This window comes from Phocoena phocoena, chromosome 15 (genome assembly GCF_963924675.1).
Source record: "Phocoena phocoena chromosome 15, mPhoPho1.1, whole genome shotgun sequence".
Taxonomy (NCBI): Eukaryota; Metazoa; Chordata; class Mammalia; order Artiodactyla; family Phocoenidae; genus Phocoena; species Phocoena phocoena.
Window position 1 is genome coordinate 84415984 of NC_089233.1, and position 22195 is coordinate 84438178.

General features: G+C 34.1%; 1 protein-coding gene across 1 annotated transcript in view; it reads right to left on the reverse strand.

Annotated features, from left to right (window-relative positions):
- Positions 1-22195, reverse strand: part of SYCP2 (synaptonemal complex protein 2) — a 57679-nt gene that overhangs the window by 34615 nt on the left and 869 nt on the right. Inside the window, 12 exon segments of the mRNA XM_065893320.1 lie at positions 7084-7144; positions 12191-12286; positions 12824-12869; positions 14006-14058; positions 14141-14283; positions 15081-15115; positions 15388-15473; positions 17402-17487; positions 19638-19662; positions 19906-20010; positions 20807-20935; positions 21979-22122. Of these exon segments, the coding sequence (XP_065749392.1) occupies positions 7084-7144; positions 12191-12286; positions 12824-12869; positions 14006-14058; positions 14141-14283; positions 15081-15115; positions 15388-15473; positions 17402-17487; positions 19638-19662; positions 19906-20010; positions 20807-20935; positions 21979-22122 (1009 nt within the window).

Consider the following 22195-nt stretch of genomic DNA (forward strand, 5'->3'; position numbering starts at 1 on the left):
AGCATACCAATTAAAATGAACTGAAATAAAATTAACTTTTAGGATTTAAAAGTATTTAAATTAATCAATTCTGGTACTAACTACTTACGTAAAGAAATCACCAATTCAGTCTATTTTTCAAAGTCTCAGTTTCCTGATCTATAAATTACAAGGTAATACAATAATTAATGAACTAAAGCCCTGAGTACATCCTGGACACCAACAGGTTCTTAATAAATATTCTTTGAACACATCTGAGAAAACTATTTTCTTAATTTAAAACAGGCAAAAAAGAAAATAACTTTAATTCCATAACTAACTATTCCTAGGCATAAGCATCTATTCAGACATTTCTATGAAATCCACAGTTACAAACGTGTTGACAATGAACGTCTGATAAAAACTTGAGTACCAGGATATCGTGAAGGAAGAAGGATACGGTGCTAATCCTCAATGAATTCACCAATCCAGTGAAAAGAAAATACTGTTAAGCGCCAGTTTATATGAAGTATTTACCTCCCTTCCTCCGAAAAGTTACAGAAAATTACCTGGCACCCAATTAATGTGCCTGTATTATGGACCGAAGGCCACTATGGTCCTGTCCCACCTCTGGTGCTGCTCCTGCCGCTGACTGAGAAGTCTCCACACCTGCCCCCAGTGTTTGCCTTTGGGCAAGAGGAAAACATCCTGAGGGAGAAGGACCACACCAAGGATAAAACTTTGTGTCTGCCTCAGGAAAAGCTCCGCTGGCCACGCCATGCTCTACCCTAAAGGACAAATGTCCCTGTCGGCTATAAAACTCTCTGATCCTTATGAGGCTGGCCCAAGCAGAAAATGTCTTATTTGCTTTTGCAGCTATATGGTCATGACACTTCCTCTGTGATGTCCTTTGATGGTACTAAGTATTAGTTGCCTGAAGATAGTGGTAACGCAGTTTCTAATCCAAAATGCTGGCAGTTTTTTTTTTTTTGAAAGAAAAAAAAGTCACAAGTCTCAACAGTAAAAGTTTTCAGGCTTTAGAGATGAAAGATCAGGTGTCGCTGAAAATGATAATGTTTCAGATTTTGATGATGAAGATTAGAACACTTATAATCTTTATGAATATTTTTGTTTATTGTTATATCCCTCTGATACGCATGTGAATTTTTTTCTGCAGCTTGCTGTGAACTTAGAGTAAATGCAGTATTTGCTTCACTGCTTGCATGAACATGGTATTAGAATTACTTCCAATTTATTATTTTGCTGAATGCTTTGTACCTTTTTCTACAAAGCATTCTCCACATATGTCATGACTATCTACATAAGAATTTGTTGATATTTGTTATATTTTATTGCTGGCTTTGTTGAAATTTCTGATATTTGCTTTGACTGCCTAGACTATATCGTGGCTTGCTTTCTAGTTAGCAATATTACTGAAATACCAGAAGACTTCCTATTTTGTTGCTTCCTATAAAATCCAAGTATTTATAGATATCAACGTATTTGGATCTTATAATGTTATCTAGATATTTCTGTAGGATTCCAGTATACCATTCTTAAATGAATAATATGTTTTCTCCTGCAAAGCCATTCAAGAAAACACTTAATTGTCCATGGAGCCTTTATTTTACATAATCCTATAAACTGAACATAAAAGGGTTTAACCTCACCCTATTGTGCTGCTGCTGCCCCATTCCTTCAGTCTGCAACTGTAGATGCTCTTTTTCGCTAGAACTATTGCTTGATCTCCAGAGTCCACACTTTTTTTTAACTTCCATGAGTGCCAGTCATGTAAAAAATTCAGATCTTGCCTGCTCCTCATAGGTAGACCACATCACCACTTTATTACAAAGGATATTAAAAGATACAATCGAACAGCCAGATGAAGAGAGATAGTGCGAGGTCTGGAAAAGTCCTGAGCACAGAAGACACTATCCCTGTGGAGTCTGGGGTGTGCCACCAAGCGTCAGTATAAGGACTGAAGTGTGCATACTGATATTGATAATGAAAGTTAATTATTATCTTTACATCTGAAATTTCAGTGGAAATTTTGGTGGAGTGGGATGTAAAACAGAAAGTAGACGAGAACAGAAATGAAGAGCAAGAAAGGGAAAGATTTAGCAAAAACTATTCTCTCAAAATTGGCTATGAATGGAAAAAGAATGAGATAGAGGAAGACATAGGATCCAAGTAGACTTTTTTAAGATGCAGTGACAAATGTACCATAAAAATGTATGATGTTAAAACTACAGGAGAGGACATTATGTTAAGTGAAATAAGCCAGTCACAAAAAGACATATGCTGCATGATTCCACTTAAAATAGTCAATTTCATAGAAACAAAAAGTAGAATGGTGGTTACCAGGGGCTGGGTGGAGGGGAAAAGGGGAACTGTTCAATGAGTATAGAGTTTCAATTTCTCAAGATGACGAAAGTTCTGAAGATCTGTTTCACAATAATGTGAATGTACTTAACACTACTGAACTATATACACTAAAAAATGGTTAAGATGGTAAATTTTATGTTATGTGATTTTTACCACAATAAAAAAAATAAGAGAAACCGCGTGAGGGTGTATATGGAAACTTTCTACACTATTCTGGCAAGTTTTCTGTAATCTAAAACTATTCTAAAATTTAAAATTTATCTTTAAAAAAGACCCAAATGAAGGGCTTCTCTGGTGGCGCAGTGATTGGGAATCTGCCTGCCAGTGCAGGGGACATGGGTTCGAGCCCTGGTCTGGGAATAAAAGTTATAAACTATTGATACATGAAGTAAGTTGGATGAATTTCCCACATGCCGCGGAGCAACTAAGCCCGTGAGCCACAACTACTGAGCCTGCGCGTCTGGAGCCTGTTCTCTGCAACAAGAGAGGCCGCAACAGTGAGAGGCCCGCGCACCACGATGAAGACTGGCCCCCGCTCGCTGCAACTGGAGAAAGCCCTCGCACAGAAAGGAAGACCCAACACAGCCAAAAATAAATAAATAAATAAAAATTTTAAAAAAAGACCCAAATCAAACTTCCCAAGATGAAAAATATAATGCCTGATAAACATTACACAGGATAGAACAGAAGCAGGTTACACACTGCAGAAGAAAATATTAACTAGCAACAAAACAAAGCAATATAAAACTACCGAAGTGAAAAAAGAGTGGAAATAAAAGCCTGGAGTTTGGGTGGAGAACCCAGAGAATCAGTGAGCTATGGAAGAACTTCATATAGCTTAGTATATATGTAATCAAGGCCTCCAGAGAGGAGGAGAAAAAAGGAGCAGAAAAAAATATTTGAAGAACAATGGATAAAAACTTTAGAAGCAAGGAAGCTCAATGAACCTCAAGAATGAACAATATGAAGAAAATTACACTAAAGCATTATAATCAAATGTTTAAAACTACTAATAAAATCTTAAAATCAGCCAGGGGAAAAAAGACTAAACAAAAAGGAGCAAACATGAGAGTGACAGACTTCTCATCAGAAACAATGCAAGCCAAGAGAGAGTAGAGTAACCTCTTTCAAGTACACTGAAAGAAGACAACAGTCAATCTAGAATTCTATATGTACCAAAAATACTTTGCAAAATAAAATCAAAATAAAGACTTTCTGACATAAAAAAGCTGAAAGAGCTCATCACCAGCATATTTGCAGGACAAGAAATATTAGAGAAGTCACCTAGGCAGAAGGAAAATAATACCAGATGGAAATCTGGGTCTATACAAATGAAAGCTGAACACTGGAAATTGTAAATAGGTGGGTAAATCTAAAATACTTTTTAATCCACTTTTTAAATCTCTTTAAAAACTAATTGGCTGCATAAAGAAAAATATCATTACACATAATATGAGGTCTTTGACACATTCAGAAGCAAAAAAATTTTTACCATTATTGGCAGCAATGGCACAAAGGCCAGGAAAGCAAAAATGGAACGTTACTACTACAAGGTTCTTATACTATTCATAAAAGGGTATAATATTACTTGAACATACACACTATTAAGTTAAATATGTATAAAATAAACCGTAAATCAGCCACTAAAAAGGTGAATATAAAGCCAACAAAAGAAATACAATTAAACCACTGAAAATGAATTAACACCAAAGAAGAAAAAGAGAAAAAGAAAAGAAACGTGGCAGATGGGATGGCACGTAGAAAAAACAAAAGCTAGATGATGAATTTAAAGCAAATCAATAGTCACATTAAAAACCACAAAAGGCAGAGACTGTCAAATTACACTGACTGTCTCTGATATGATGCCCAGTATCAGTATATGATGCCTATAAGAAACCCACTTTAAATACACAGACACAAAGGACTTAAAAATAAAGAAAAGCTATGCCATGCTATAATTAACCAACAGAAACTTGGAGAGAGTATACTAATATTATATAAAATAGACTGCAGAGCAAAGAATATTACCACAGGAAAAAGAGTCATTTCATAATGATAAATTTATGAAGAAAAGATAATACCACTAAATGTTTATAAAACTAATAACAGAAATTCAAAATATCTGAAGCAAAAAAATAACAGAACTGAATAAAAAAAACCCACAGCTCTAGTGGTGACTTCAATACCCCTCCCTCAATAAGTGATAGAACAGGAGGCAGACAATGAGGAAGGATATATGACAACACTATCAACCCAACCCTCCACCCAACAACAGCAGAATACACATTCCTTCAAGCGCACTCACACCATTCACCAAGACAGACCATATTCTGGGTCATAAAATAAGTGTCAATATACTGAAAAGGGTTCTCAAAGATCATACAAAGTATACTCTCTCATAACAATGAAATTAAGTTAGAAATCAGTAGCAGGAAAATATCCCTGAAATCTCAAGTATATAGAAACTAAATAAAAAACTTTTAAATAAACCTATGGCTCAAGGAAGAAACCAAAAGAGAAATTTAAAAAGAATAAATTAATGAGAATGGAAACACAGCACATGGCAATTTGTAGGATGTTGCTAAGGAAGTACTTAGGGGAAGAATTAAAAGCACTAAATGGCTATATTAGAAGAGAAAAAATGGTCTCAGGTCAATGACTTCAGCTTCACCCTGAGATGCTAGAAACAGGAAAGCAAATTACAACTAAAGTAATCAGAAGAAAAGAACAGATATAACATATGTATATGTATAGCTGATTCACTTTGTTATAAATCAGAAACTAACACACCATTGTAAAGCAATTATAGCCCAATAAAGATGTTTAAAAAAATAAAAATGCAAAAAAAAAAAAAAAAAAGAACAGATATAAGAGCACAGATCAATTAAACTGAAAATCAAAACACAAAAATGAGAAAAATCGATGAAACTAAAGGCTGGCTCTTAGAGAATATCAATAAAATTGATATAACTCTCAGACTGATTAGGAAAAAAAGATACAACTTAGCAGTATCAGCAGCAACAGGGGGACCATCACTACAGAATCTACAGACAGTAAAAAGATAAAATGGGACCATTATAAACCACCTTATGCCAATAAATTTGACAACACGATTACTTGAAAGACACAAATTACCAAAGTTTACTCAAGGAAAAAAAAAGATAACCTGAAAAACCCTGTATCTATTAAATTAATTGAATTTGTAGTTAAGAGCCTTCAGCAAAGAAAAGTAAAAGTGCAAGCCCAGATTGCTTCACTGGTAAATACTACCAAGTACTTAAAGAAGAAACAATACCAATTCTACACACACTCTTAGAGAAAATGGAAGATTATAGAATACTTGCCAATTCAGCCTATGAAGCTAACAACGCCCTGATTCTGAAACTTAAAAAAAACAAAACAAAAAACCCAGACATTACAGGAAAAGAAAACTACAGACCTTCTAGAACATGAAATACCAAATTCCTAACTAAATTTTGCAAATCAATTCCAATAATATATAAAAGAATAATACGTCACAATGAAGTGTAACTATTGTTACAATGTTATTTCTCCAGATATTAAATTACAATCCCAGTTGTAATTCTAGCAGACTTTTTGTAGCAATTGATAAGCCAATTTTAAAAGTTACATGGAAATTCAAAAGGTCTAGAATTTCCAAAACAGTCTTGAAAAAAAAAAAAAACCCACAGTGTTAGAAGACTTACACTATCTCACTTTAAGACTCACTATAAATCTACAGTAATTAAAACAATGTGGTACTGGCATAGGGTACAGATCAATGAATGGACTACAGCATCAAGACCTGCACTTCTACCCGTCATTTGATTTTCAACAAGGGAACCAATGAAGTCCAGTGGGGAAAGGAAAACCTTTTCATCAAATAGTCCTGAAATAACTGTATACCCATATACCCATATGAAAAAATGAACCTAACTCCTATATTACACCATAATCAAATATTGAGATGGATCATAATCCTTAACAGAAAAACTAAAACCATAAAGTTTTTACAGAAAAACAGGAGAACGTCTTTGTGACTTGGTAGTAGGCAAAATTTCTTAGGTCACACAAAGCAATAACCATGAAAAAAAAGAAAACTGATCATGTGGACTTCAAATTTAAAAACTTCTGCTCATTAAAGACACCAATGAGAAAATGAATAAGCAAGATACAGATAGGGAGAAAATACTCACAGAACATATATTTGTCGAAGGATTTGTATCCAGGATACGTAAGAACTCAAAAACTTAATAATAAAAAAGAGTCCAGTAAGAAAAAAAAAAAAGGACAAAATATTTAAACAGATACTTCACGAAGAAGATACATGAGTAGCCATTAGGCACATGAAAAAGTGCTCAACATCACTGGTTATTAGGAAAATGCAAATAAAAGCTATCATGAGATACCACTACCTGCCCACTGAGATAACTAAAATACGTCTTGATATCTGAATTTGGAGTGGTGCCAGTCTGCCAAGGTATATGATTTTTGTCCAGCACGTATTGACAAGAAAGTGACTGACCATGGGTTTTAGACTAGATAGAGAAGGAAATAAATACAAGATATTGGGGGAATTGTGGGGGCAGGGAATTTGATGATATTGAACTATCAAATTTATGAATATGAACATATGGAAATGTTGATCTGCTTTCATCAGTCCATTGTGTTTTTCCATAGAGTGTGCAACTTCTACTCGAGCAGAATCAAGAAGAGAGTTATCAAAAACAAGTTTAATACCTTCAATGCTGTATGTTTGTACTTCTTCCTCAGGCACAGTGACTGCTTCCCACTGATGATTCTTAAATTTAAAAACAGGTTTTGATCATAAATAATAATTCATTCTTGCTTTAAAGCTCCTTTAAACACCATTTTAAGTTATACAAACAATAAAGGTTATTACTATTTTCTTTTACTAAGTATCACTAAGTAACTGGTTGATATAACACATTTCTTGCTCCATCAATTGACTAGATAATGTATTATACTTGCCGCATTTAATCTATTTGTTCATTCTTAAAAGTAAATGACAGTATTGACTACTTTTATGGTTTCCTATTCTTAACCAAAAGCAAAGAATGACTAGCCATTCATATTTATTAGAGTATACCCTTTTAAAAAATATTACCAAATCCTGTCATTTCTTCCTTTGAAATGTTGTGTGATCATATTCATCCCCCAATTCTCACTCATTAATTGACTGTCCTTAGATTCAAACACTGAATGCATGTGAATAATAACCTAAAATGTTTTCCCCTTCCAAGTATTTTCATTGAAAATTTGTATAAGTGAATAAAATAATATGAATTCACACCAAAAAGTCATGGTAAAAATCAGAACCATTCCTAAAAGATGGGATCCTAAAACCTTCAGGAATCTTATGATGAAAATAGATCCAATTCTTTTGCTAGTTAAGGACCACTCTTTGTATAGAAATTCTGCTAAATCCTCAATCTCTTCACTAACTCCCTCCCTTATTTGCCTTAACTGAAACCAGTCTATACTCTTGAGGGCACCACTACTATTATAATTATAGCCTTCTCCAGTTAAGACGCTAATTCTCCCAGACCTCAAAACCTCAGGGTCGGCAGGAAAGGGCTGGTCTCCTCTCTCCCCAACACTTTGAGCAGCTTCACATTTCTCTGTGTGTAAAAGCCTTGCTCCTTTGTGGCACATGCCAGCTGGCACACATACCCATCGGTTATCATCTACTAACTTTAAAGTGACTCTTCCTCATACGTGGAGGCACCTGGTTCAAAGCTTTCCTTTTGAAAAAATGTCTACATTATAAAAATTTTCAAACAGATTATAAAAAATAGAAATCACAGTATAATGAATCCAAAATATGCCCATACCCAGCTTCAACAGTTACTGATATATTATGCCCACTTGTTTCATCTTCACCCCCTACTTTCCCTGTACTACACTCTCCTCCTCTTGACCTCAGTTTTTTAATCTGTCACCCCAGCCATCAACTTTAAAACTCTTATCATTAAATTACCTAACAAAAACCCCTCCCTGGAATCCACATCTCACTTTAGCTTCTACTGTCCTCTTTCCCTTGTCTTTACTTCCTCCACAAATATTTCAACTTTCCAGGAATGCTTAAATCCTCATCACTTAAGTGAAATTGCTCTTTCATGGATCATAAAACACCCTTCCTTTGTCTTCTATAACATGATACCCTTTTAATTTGTTCTTTTTTGGCTGATTCATGAAGTATCCTTCAGGCTAGAGTCTCTTCTACCTATCCTGTATAAATTTGTGTTTTTCACAGTTCTGTCATGTAGACACTCATTAAATCCCATGGTTTTATTTATCATCTATATACAGAGAGCTTCTAAATCTCCATTTACAGCTCAGTTCTCTCACCTCAACTTCAGACCAATATATCCAACTGCCTACAAGATATCTTCAGCTGAATACCCCACAAACACCTCCAAATCAAAACATCCAAAGTTGAGCTCATCATCTTACCCTACAAAACTGATCCTCCTGTGACAGCATCTTCATCCATCCAGTTACCCAAGTTTTATTAACCCTTCCTCTTTTTACTACAAACTACCAAGTCTGCTCAATTCTACCTCCTCAAGTTTTTCTGGAATCCATCCATTTCCATCCATCCCCACTGTCACTTTCCAAAACTGTGCCACCATGATTTCTCTCACCTGGATTACTGCAAGTCTCCTAACTGCCTCTGGTCTTGTCCCTTCTTAATCTGTTCTCCTTGAGGCAGGTGGGCCCCAAGCTAGACATTTACAACTGGCCTCCTGTTCCAACTTCCTGGGGTGAGTAGAAGATGGGCTCCAGGCTGGACATTCATTACAACCCCCAACCCCCATGTTTACATTTCCTGAGGCAAGAGACAAACCGGCTCTGGACTACATATTTATGACCAGACTCCAGTCTATATTTCGAGATCTGCACTTCAATATAAGAAACAACAACAGGAATAGGGTAGATAACTGGACATTGGACACTTTTATGGCAGGGACAGAGAGGGGCTAAACCCTGTTAAAAGATCAAGACATCATGCATTTCCCATCCTTGGTGCAAGGGAAACATTGCACATGCACAGAAAGGCTCCTTGGGGTTCAAAAAGGAGGGGGCACCACCCCATAATATGTGATGCTAAGGCCATCCCCTAGGCCTCTGGGCTGAAATCCATCTTGGAAAAAAGTTGCGCATGCACCTCGGGGAGGGTCCTAGGGCAGGTCAGGTGTTGAGAAACCAGATAATTGGCCAAAGGTAAACAAAGACCCGGAAGAACTGCCCTATATAAATGACTTAACCACCTCTTTACTCCCGCTCCTCCTCATTAGGGAGGAGGCCCACACCCTTGCTCTCCCGGTGTGCATCTCTGCCTTGTTTCCATCTTAACTAAACAAAGTGTTTCTCTGTGTGCTCTCCCACTAGTTGTTGTGCAATGTCTCTAAATAATAAACTTTGTACCTGTTTTTTTTTTTTTTTTACAGTTTTTGCCTCCGTAAGAAATGCATTTTTCACTGGGGGCAAGAGCCAGGGGGTCTGGTGGCTAGGATTCCTGGTTTTCATCCAGGCTACCCAGGTTCAATTCCTAGGCAGGGAATTAAGATCTCGCTTCACGCCACCACTCACTGCTGCCTCTCCGAGATCATCCCCGCCAGGAGAATCTTTTACATGAATGTGATGCTCAGTGTCTAGCATATATCTGGCACACAGTAAGTTCTTATTAAATATTCACTGAACTGATGTTGCCTCCTACTTATAATCCTTCTTTGGCTCTATACTGCCTGCCTTATTTCTTTCCAATACCCTTTGAACTCTATGCACTAACCATACTATGTATCTTTTAGTTGAATATTCTATATATTCATTTTTAAAATAAATATGAGCCCTTGAATAGCCATAAATGAGAAAAGACATGTCCCTGGTTTAATAAATTTTATGTTCTATGAGGGGAAAAACAGAAAAAACAACAGGTAAACAAAAGGATTTTAAGTAGCAATAACTACTATAAAAGAAAAAAAGAGGCCAGTGTGATATAATGTGGCTGGGTGGCTACTTCAGACTGAGTTACCAGAGAATACCTCTAGGAGGTGACATTTGTGCTGAAATCTAACTGGGAAGGAACTAAGACGCAAAGATCTGGAGGTTCCTAAGCAGAAGAACCAGCAAGTAGAAAGACTTGAAAAGAGCGTGATCTAGAGGAAAAGAAAAAAAAAATGAATGTGGCTAGAACACAGTAAGCACAGAGAACAGTCTGATTATCAGAGAAACAGTCAGGGGCGAGGTCATAAAGGCCCTGAAACACCATGTTAAAGAAACAAAGGGAGGGTTTTAAGCAGCCACAATATGGAAGAATGGCTTTGAGGAGAGTAAGCCTGAAGACAGGGAGAAATGCACTACTGCTATAGAAACCCAGAGGGGAGAGGAGTCTAAATATCTCTGTGGGAAGAACTCTCTCCCAGCATCTCTAGATCAGTGACAGGAACATAGGAGGCATTTAATACTTATAAATGCACTTTATACTATCCCTATCAAGTATAATACTAAAATTATTTATTTTCTTGTCTGAATCATCCATTAGACCAAGTGAGTGAAATCAGGAACCACATCAGTCCTATTCTATCCTCTTTTCCCAAAATGAAAGTCCATTTCCTGAAGAAAATCCAGTTAAAAATACACCTAAAAACGCTGCAAGAATAAATACACTAATGAAAACCATCAGTACCCCTGAGAAGTAGTGCTAGTTTTTGGAACTCAATTTTAATTAAGCATTCTAAAAAGGTACTCTAAAAAGAAATAAAGGTACGTGGAAATCCTAAGAGGCATTTGGTTAATGTTCGTCTAAAAAGAATTTACCTGGAACAAAAGGCAGGATTTTACAAGAAAGAGACTAAAAAGACTAAAGCCTCTTTGTATTATCAGCAGCTGCAATCAGATTAGTAAATGCAAATCAACTCTTACTCAGATCTTGGCCACACAGTTTGAGCTAGAAGTATGCAAATGTAGCAAATATTAAGTGGTGGCTATTTGGAAACAAGGCCTCAAGAATTTTCCTCAGGTTAAAGAGGTCAGTAGAAAACATACCTTCCTGGTTGCAAAGTTTAAACATAGTTACAATATAGCACAGAAAGAAAAGAACTAAAATTCACTTCTAAGTACCACCATAAGAATCAATCCCTCACAACCAAATGTAAAATAGCTAGCTAGCTGGAAGCAGCTGCAAAGCACAGGGAGATCAGCTCCATGCTTTGTGTCCAACTAGAGGGGTGGGAGACGAAAGAGAGAGGGGATATGGGGTTATATGTATACGTGAAGCTGATTCACTTTGTTATACAGCAGAAACTAACACACCGTTGTAAAGCAATTATACTCCAATAAAGATGTAAACAAACAAACAAAAAAAGAATTAATCCCTCACTATTTTCAAACAGAAGATTCTATGAAAGAATAAGGTAAGACCATTTGTCATCATCTGTTAATGTTATTTTTAACTGAGTGCTTCTGTACTGGAGTAACTGCTGTCTTTTCTAGATTCAATTCACTTTGTTCATGTGAATGTTAAATTTTAATCATTAACATGTAATTAATTTCTGAAAAGCTCATATTTAAACACTAGTATTAAATTTTAGCATTTTTCTCTTGCAATAAGACATCAGAAATAATTTTCATTTCTAATTAACTTGATAGGTTACCATGCTCATCAAAACTACTAGAGCAAACATTGAAATCTACTAAAATAGCGAGGAAATAAATATCAAAGAAATCCATATTCTTAAGTTGAATTACAACATTATACACACACACACACACACACACACACACACACACACAAAATGGTACAGAGGTATCTAAAGCTTACATCATTGTCTTCAGCAACGTAGAATGATACAGTCTGGCTCCCAAGATTAAAATCTATCCAAAATCCCTCAAGTTTTTCATCTGATGGTATTTGCAACTAATAAAATAAACATATAAAACTAGAATATACTATGCTTTTAAAAGTGACAACAGAAAATTATGATGTTATATTCATGGTTGAGTTTTTTTGAAAAACAAAAGAGTAGAGCTGGAAGGTATGGGAAGATAAAGAGCAGGCAAGTACAGCATTTAAATCAATTTAGAAACAATCAAAAGAAATGCTGCTTAATATTTTACATAGAAATTAGCTAGCTCCAAAATATCACAAATATTCCAAGTACAAATAAAGGTTGAAAATATTTTCATGTTTGAATATATTCATGAATGATAAACAATAACGGGCTTAAGGAAACATAAGAAAATTTGAAGTACAACCTTTATATTTCACTTATCCTTGGCTACAAATGTGCCATTTCATAAAATGTCACTTAGATCCAGAATACCAGACCAGCTGTATTTGTGATCTAATTATGACTAACATTAATGTTCTTGTCAATTTGTAACCTACAATTCACTTGACCTTTCCATCAAAATTCATCTAATAACTAAAACACATACTAAATTAAAAATTTACCTCATAGTTATCAAGAAATGCTGATAAACAAGGAAATGTAAAGACCCTGAAATAAAAAGTAGTCTGAATTAAAGAAAAAATTAATAAGCCTTCACAGCATAATTTTGACTTGCCATACAAATCACACCTAGGATCAACAGGAAATCAGGCAGTAGTGACAACAATTTAAATAAAATCATATTTCCTTCTTTATTACTCTTTAAAGTGAGAGTTCGCGGGAAATCTGTTTCCGAAAGACAGCATGTTACTTTGAGGATACTACTCAACCTACCGTCTTGACTAAAGTGACTGCATCAAACTACTTTTCACGTTATTGACTATGAACAGAGATTCCTAATTTACCTTATACTAGTGATATTGCTACAGTGGAAGTCCCCATAAGATTATATGGGAAAAGAAGAGTAGAAGTGAATAATACTGCTAATAAAAATGGCTGAATTCATTGAATACTTTCTTGGTCAGATACTACTATAAGTACTAAGTGTATAACCATCTCATTTAATCTTTACAACAAACATATGAGGTAGATATTATTAGTATTCTTGTTTTACAGTTAAAGAAACTGAGGCGAGTAAGGTTAAATAACTTGTCCAACATTAGAGCAGGAAGAGGGGGACCTGTTATTCAAATCCAAATAGTGTGACTCCCTGCACACAACCCTCACCCTATCTTTCATTTCCTTAGCAGGTAAACTAAATGTGAACTCATTCAATCCAATGTGTCCTGAACACCTATAAGGTGCTAGGCACTGCACTACAAAAATACCTCTTCTGTCATTGTCAAAAGTGATAAAAATTTATATTACCTAGCCTTCCATGACCATTCTTGAGATTAAATAACTGCAGAAAGAACATCCTTACAATATGTTAATTATAAAAGAAGATGATTTATGTTTGCTATATATTTTTATTCCAGTATGTGTACGAAGGAGGTAGCTCAAGTAATATTTATACCTAGATTTTTATTGTTCCTTAAACACCAAATTTATAATATATATGCAATTCTGAAATACAGTAAACCAATTTTAGACAAAGTTATTAATATTAAATAAAAATGTATTCTTTCCTCTAAAAAGTACAAAGCAAAATAAGACCAGTGGAGGATTATTTCAGCCTACCATTGTGTGCCCTTTCTTGAGCTCTGTTTCTTTATCATTAAATGGTTGTATTTTGCATTGTTTACCTTCTTTTGTCTCCAAGCATGCCATTTACAAGGTTGAGAAATATCCTGCAATCCTAATTTTTAAAAAAGAGAGAGCTTTTAAAAAACATAGTAATTTTTAAAAATTTGTTAATTTGTTATTTTTATACTACTTACTGTTTCAAATTCAGAGACTTTAATTCCTTTAAATGCATTAGCAATAAAATCCATTGAAAACCACTGACATGCCAGTTCTTGTCTTTGTTTTTCTGGGGTCATTCTACATAAAGCTTCTACGATAGCCACTTGTAAGTCATAATCTTTAAAAAAAAATAATAATAATGTATTATTTGAAATTATGAAAATTAAAGTTTATAAAAGTCAATACATTTCATAAGTTGTTAGAACAAGCAAGAGTAATAAGGAACGTAGTGTAATTTACTCATCTTTTGCCATTTTCTTCATAGAGATTAGAAACATCTCATCATTACAGGCGTGAATATAGCCCAAATAACAAAATAAATTTACTAATAGAAGGAGTAAAAAAATATTTTTAAGGATATTTAAAAGAAACTCCTAAATGTTCAAAGATTCCTCCATTCCATTATTAGAGTTGTGAATTGCAAAATAACTCATAGAAAAGTCTATAAATCACAGGTAATCTTTGTTTTCCTTTTGCATATCATGATATTTACAGTTATTTTAAAGTACTTCAAACCAGTCGTTTGTTCTATATGTAAATCACTACATCAAAATTTTCTCATATGAAACTTAGGAAAGAAAATTTGAGCTCTTTTAATAAAAACATTGTTTACAAACAAATCTATCAATCCCAAGAATATTAAACCTCCTAATTTCATAAAATACATTTAAGAAATTTCTTCACAAAAGGAATCCAAATCTACTTGAAAATTATTATTCAAAAACCTACCACTAGGCATAAATTATATTTGACAACTCCTGTTATCATACTTATTTTTTTAGTTTAGTTTATAATTCCCTTGCATAATTTCACTACATTACAATGTTAATATTATTTTGACTAATTAGATATTATAGTCTATTAATAAATTTGGAGTAATTTCAAATATGAACATTTTGAAAAAAACAGACTTACCTCCAGCATCTAAAATCCTTTCTCCCATACTACTCCTGTGAATCAAAACAACAGGTTATATACTAGACAAGTATCAATTAACTAGAAAGCTCATATGTTTGGGGGAAAAAAACTTCACCAAAATTTACAATTGATTAGTATCACAGACTTTGGCAGAAAACATATATATAAATTATATTAGAAACCTACAAGAGTTTATCAGTTTTAATTCTTAATGCAACTCATGGTTGCCTTATTTGCCTTATAAAACATCCTTTAAATTCTTGACTTGAACCACTAATTAAAGAAATATAGTACAAGTTATTACATGAGAATTAACATTTCTTGGTTAGAGAGTATTTTCCTGGCATCTTCAGGCATTTTGTCCAGCATAGCATTCATTTTTTTTAGAGTCTAGAAAAGAAAAATACATAATCCATTAACTTTATATATTCAGTGAAACATTAAGTACTTAGAGATATATTATAGGTATATAAACTTAGAAGCCTATTTTTTCTTAATCACAGCATTTTATGCAGCGAAAGAAGGGTGGAGGAAAGAATATAAAGTATAAAATAATGAATGTAAGAAAACATACAACACAGGATATCAAAAATAGAATATACCATGATTCCTGTACTTAAAGCAGTTACACTCTTTGCAGTATGACATGTTTATTATTACTCTAAGAACTAAAGAAGCAAAAAATATTATCCTATTAATATTTGTTCTTATGGCTACACACATGTACACATATATATATACTAATACAGGTTATTTTTAGCATTTAAATACTTAGGAACTGCTAATATCTACATGGTATAGTTTATTTTCATATGAGCTGTATATTATACATAAACCCACATGCTTATGAATTTTCAATACATATTTAGGTAATACTGGGTTGGCCAAAAGGTGTGTTTGGCGTTTTTTTCCATAAGATGCTCTAATAGCACTTAGTTGTCTTTAACTTCATTCGGAACAATTTTGTTAGATTGTACTGTGACAGCTGTCATATCAGCGTGCATTTAAAAAGAACTTACCAAAATTAGTGAATTTTTGTGTAGCCATTTTAATATTGAAGATGAAAGAAAAAAGCAACATTTTTGGCATATGTTTATTATTTCAAGAAAGGTAAACATGCAACTGAAATGCAAAAAAAGATCTGTGCAGTGTATGGAGAAGGTGTTGTGACTGATGAAACATGTCAAAAGTGGTTTGCGAACTTTCATGCTGGAGATTTCTCCCTGGATGATGCTCCATCGTTGGGTAGACCAGTTTAAGTTGACAGCAATCAAATCAAGACATTAACTGAGAACAATCAACGTTGTACCACGCAGGAGATAGCCGACATACTCAAAATATACAAATCAAGCGTTGAAAATCATTTGCACCAGCTTGGTTATGTTAATCGCTTTGATGTTTGTGTTCCACATAAGTTAAGCGAAGAAAACCTTCTTGACCCTATTTCCACACGCAGTTCTCTACTGAAACATAACTGAAACGTTCCGTTTTTAAAACAAATTGTGATGGGTGATGGAAAGCAGATACTGTACAATAATGTGGAACAGAAGAGACACTGGGGCAAGAGAAATGAACCACCACCAACCACACCAAAGGCCGGTCTTCATCCAAAGAAGGTGATGTTGCATATATGGTGGGATTGGAAGGGAGTCCTCTATTATGAGCTTCTTCCGGAAAACCAAACGATTAATTCCAACAAGTACTGCTCCCAATTTAGACCAAGTGAAAGCGACACTCGACCAAAAGCGTCCAGAATTAGTCAACAGAAAACGCATAATCTTCCATGAAGGTAACAACACAAGACCGCATGTTTCTTTGATGACCGGGCAAAAACTCTTACAGCTCGGCTGGGAAGTTCTGATTCATCCGCCATAGTCATCAGACATAGCATCTTCGGATTTCCATTTATTTCAGTCTTTACAAAATTCTCTTAATGGAAAAAATGTCAATTCCCTGGAAGACTGTAAAAGGTACCTAGAACAGTTCTTTGCTCATAAAGGTAAAAAATTTGGGAAGATGGAATTATCAAGTTGCCTGAAAAATGGCAGAAGGTAGTGGAACAAAACAGTGAATATGTTGTTCAATAAAGTTCTTGGTGAAAAATGTAAAATGTGTCTTTTTTTTAACTTAAAAACCAAAGGAACTTTTTGGCCAACCCAATATATTTCATCGTGTCAGATAATGAATTAAGACAACAGAGACACACTACATGATAATTTAGTGCCAAGATAAAATAATTATTCAATTTGATAAATTGCTACCAAATTGTCTTCACCTTCTCTTTAAGTTTTCAAAGAAAATCTAAAAAATGACTTTACCTCCTGCTGAATACAAATATTCACTCTTGAGTCAATAACCAGGGCACAAATTCGAGGTATGAAACTTTCCACTACTTGCCTTCTACCTGAATAAAAGTAAATTATTGACAAATGTGTATTTTAAACTCTTTTCAATGACAATCTTATATGTGTTAATGGAAATCGGACATACTAATTCAGTTCAGACGCACCTGGGCACCAGGAAGCTTGAAATTCAGTCCTGGTTCTGCCATTAACTAGCTATGTAACTTCGAAAAAACACCGTTCAAACAGATGTGACTGATTTTAACTCTGGCAAAGGAATAACCCCAGATCCAGCTTCTCCTTTGAGGCACTTAAAGCAGTATTACTTTTTTGGATAAATAAATACAGTCCAAAACTGGAAAAGTCTAATTTGAGGTTTTTATGAAACTGGCCTCAGTAATTTATAGTCATACCTCCAAAATTCCATAACAGCCATTAACACCTCCGGACTTCATGAAGATCTAAATATCTTGTCCTATTTCTAAAATTTGACACTATTCTCTCAAAAGACAAGGCTTTATTAATACTAAGTATATTAAGAGGAATTTGCTTCATGCTAATTCATGATGCAGAGTTCTAAAAGAATTTTAAATAACGGCAATGCTGCAACAGAAAATGCACTTTACAAAGTGACTACGTTAAAAGAAAAAAAAATCACTGAATTACTTGAAAAGATAAAGTGATTTACTTAAAAAAAACCAGTTGGATCACTTCATAATCACTGGTGCTTTAGGACTGTTTTCTCGCTTACAAACTTACAAATTTAGACTAAATTGTTGTGTTAATTGCAAAGAAACCAATGAAAAGGTAGCATTAACTACTACTGAAATAAATAGCAATTGATATTTTTAAACATTTTGGGAGCAGTTAGCTGTTCCTTTATTTATAAACAATTCACCGGCCCCAATTACCAATCCTAGGTAATTCTTCCTCAACCAACACAGAGATAAAATAACTTGAGTTTGACATAAGGCACTGCCAAGCACAAGTGAAATGATGAGTTGTAACATGTTCTATACTCTCCGTGTACTACTGAAAATTTTGTTTCATTAGATCAAGGACAAACTATGGCCCACAAACCAAATCCAACTCACTGTCCCTTTTTGTATGGCTGTATTCATCAGCAGGTACTCTGTGGAAATATGTGAATCTATCATGATTTACTGAGCCAGCAGTCTCAGGTGAATTTCATTCATTCTTATGAACTTAGCCATCATTAGCCACCACTAAATGAATGGCTTTGGTAATTAGCTTGGGCTGCAGGGTTGATAGTGTTTCTTAATGAATTCAACACCAAAGTCCAAGGCAAAATTAGTGCGTATATGAGAAACTTATACTTCAGTAAAGTTATTTCAATGAAACAAAGGTCATCTGAATCACAAGTAATGTCCAGCTGCTTTATACATCTCCTAGGCTGTCAAAAGCTGAGACAAGAAATGACATCTCCATTTCCAACAACAAATTTATAGGGGATATATTTTTTCCAAGATCCAACTACAGATCCAGCAGCGTTTCTGCATGTTGATGTAGGTGCAAAGGAAATCTCCCTATTTCAAAATTCATTTTAACTCTGCAACTGAGGAGCTTCCACCTAACCTTCAACTGAAAGTGATTAATCTGCAATGCAATGGCATTCTAAAAAGCAAATATTAAGAAAAAAGTCTAATATAATTCTATAAATGCTTTCCAAGTGATGAATATGCTCAATTAAAAATCATGCTCACTAACTGATATCAGTATTTGGCATTATCTGCATGAAAAGACGTTTTCTAATGTAATATACACAAAATTTCACTACAGATAAGCATGAACAAATGAATATTTCCAATTAACTTTTATAACAGCAAACACTAACTCTGAACCTTAAGAGAAACGTCATCTTCTCAAAAAAGAGTGCTATTCTCCTCATTAGACCTGTATTACAAAAACACTGTACTCAATTATTGTTATATTTTGAGTTGCATCAATAAAACATTTGTGGAAATTTGTTTTCTTTCTTGTTAAATAAGTACCTACATAATACCATCAATTTTTTTTCTTGGCCTACAAAGCCTAAAATATTTACTATCTGACCCTTTACGGAAAAAATTTGTTGATTCCTGAATTAGGTAATGAATTCATAATATTAGGACAATACTACAAGAATTGCAAGATTATACCAAAACTCTAACAGCAAATTACTGTTCCAGTAGAAATAAAATGTTTATTATACCTTCATCATCCATGTCATGTATGACCTGAAAGTGAATAATATTTAAAACTTACTATCTTATATTATAAACCACTACAAATAGCATTAAAATAAGAGGTTACATATGAACTCACCACATAATTATTTAACTTTTATGTATTAACTAATTAATCAGGATAAATGCACTAACCAATCTGTTAGTGACTTTTAGTCTCAGGGCATATAGAACACAAATTGTTTTTAAATAAACACATGCTTTATAACATCAGTGAATCAATATGATTGTTACCATCAAAAGATCAAATAATTCTTCTATCATATTTATAACAGCTTCATCTTTTGAATTTCCTTGACTCAGAATAATCTCCTTGGATTTTTCAAACCAGGTAACCATGTAGAAAAAGAAATGTAAATACATTAGTTACTTTGAATTCAATTTTAATAATTTTAAGAATGTACTCATACAAACAGTAAACCTAAGAAAAAAGAAACATTAAAAATAAAAATTCTAGTATTGTATCAAAATAAGTTTATGCTCTTAAACACCATCATTGTTTTTGCTTTTTAGTAACTCACTATATGTTCCCATTTTTTAGATGGGAATGGATGAAGTTAATCCAATTCCAAGTAGAAAATCTTTACTTCCCCCCCCTTCAAATTCTTAGTTCATGTACATTCATATTCATAGGTAAAGAATTATCATTACACATTAGATTATTGTGGCATTTTTACTATTTGAAATATTTTGGTATTATTTTATTTTTATTAACTCAGACATTTGAGTACACACTATGTCTTAGGCACTGTTCTTGGTGCTGGGTATACAACAATGAACAAAACAGACAAAAATCAATATCCTACATTCTAAAATGGGAAATAGATAATAATAAACGATATAAAAAGAAAAGTAAATTAAGTTAGATAGTGATTAAGATGAGCTAAAGAGAAAATAAAGCAAGTAAAGGCCTTAGGGAGTCTTGTGACCTTAAATTCACACAATTATCAAGGATCCTGTATACAGTTCCCTTGTGATCTTTTTTTTCTAACATATACCACAGGTTATAAAAATATTTTATCTGTTTTATATACAGTTCTCAAATTTATTTTCCAACACTTTGAACCATTTAATTAGAAAACACACCTTTAATCATATTTTCCTCAAAGAAATATGTTACATATTCTATACTCATCTTTTGTACTAGTCCTTGTTTTATCATAGTTAGAAGTCCAGCTTTCCCCAATATACTGATATTTTTGCCACATCTTCCAAAAGAAACCAAAATGGTTGAAACAGTTTGGATATTCTTTTTATTCAGCTCCTGAAATGCAAATTATACATTTAAACATCTGTAAATACAAAATAGAATGGAATTGGCATTGTGCTAGGAGAGTTATAATCCTCACAAATCTTAGTCATTATCATAATCATAATCTCCATATTGCAAAGGACAAAAGTGTGGTTTAAAAAAGGCAACCTGCTTACAAGCACTCAGCCAGTGAATGACAAACACAGTACAAAATTGCAGACATGTATAAACTCAAGAAACTTTAGTCTTATGATGCAATGAATCAGTTACCTTCCATTCTAAAAAGCTTTATGTATTTAACTAAGGGATACAAGACTTTTTTTTTTTTTTTTTTGCGGTACGCGGGCCTCTCACTGTTGTGGCCTCTCCGGTTGCGGAGCACAGGCTACGGACGCGCAGGCTCAGCGGCCATGGCTCACGGGCCTAGCCACTCGGTGGCACGTGGGATCCTCCCGGACCGGGGCACGAACCCGTGTCCCCTGCATCGGCGGGCAGACTCTCAACCACTGCGCCACCAGGGAAGCCCGATACAAGAAATTTTTACTCACTCTTCTAGATTCGTAACAAACATCAAATTCTGGTGGAGATTGTCAATAATCACTTTTTTCTCATGTATAAAAATACTTTATACATGACAAATCAAGTACAAGGTTTTTGATGATTTTTGTTTTTGTTTGTTTTATTTTTTGTAAGCACCAAGCACTGTCCACACAACATGAAGAATATGCTGATAGGCTTTTAAAAAATAGTTCAAGTTGTTTAAACTTCAAACAGGTAAGCTATTTTTCCCGTTTAGATAACAGTTAATAATGGTAACACTATGTAAACACACATTTTTTATATATTATTTAGAAAACAACAGTCCAACATGTTATTTGGGACTCCTCAAACAAACACACACAAAAAGCAAGTGGTGAAACAAGCATTTATTTAGGTAGTTATAAGTGAGCTTGCTAAACCCTTTTTATTCATTCCTTCCAACGGAGTATCTCTTCCTAAAAAGTAGAGTGTTATCTAATAACTGTAATACTCATTCAACAAAAATGAATATTTACCCTGCACATAAGGTCATCCAACTTGTGGAAAAACTGTTTGCTGCATTTAATCTTCACATCTTCACAAATATCAATTTGTAAAAGTGTTCTCAAAGGTTTGAAATCATTTTTTCTTAAAGCATTATCAATGCATTTTTCCAACTGCTGAAATATAGAAAATGGCAAATATATTGAATCAAAACCCAAGTTAGTCACCTTAGTCACCTTATGAAATCAA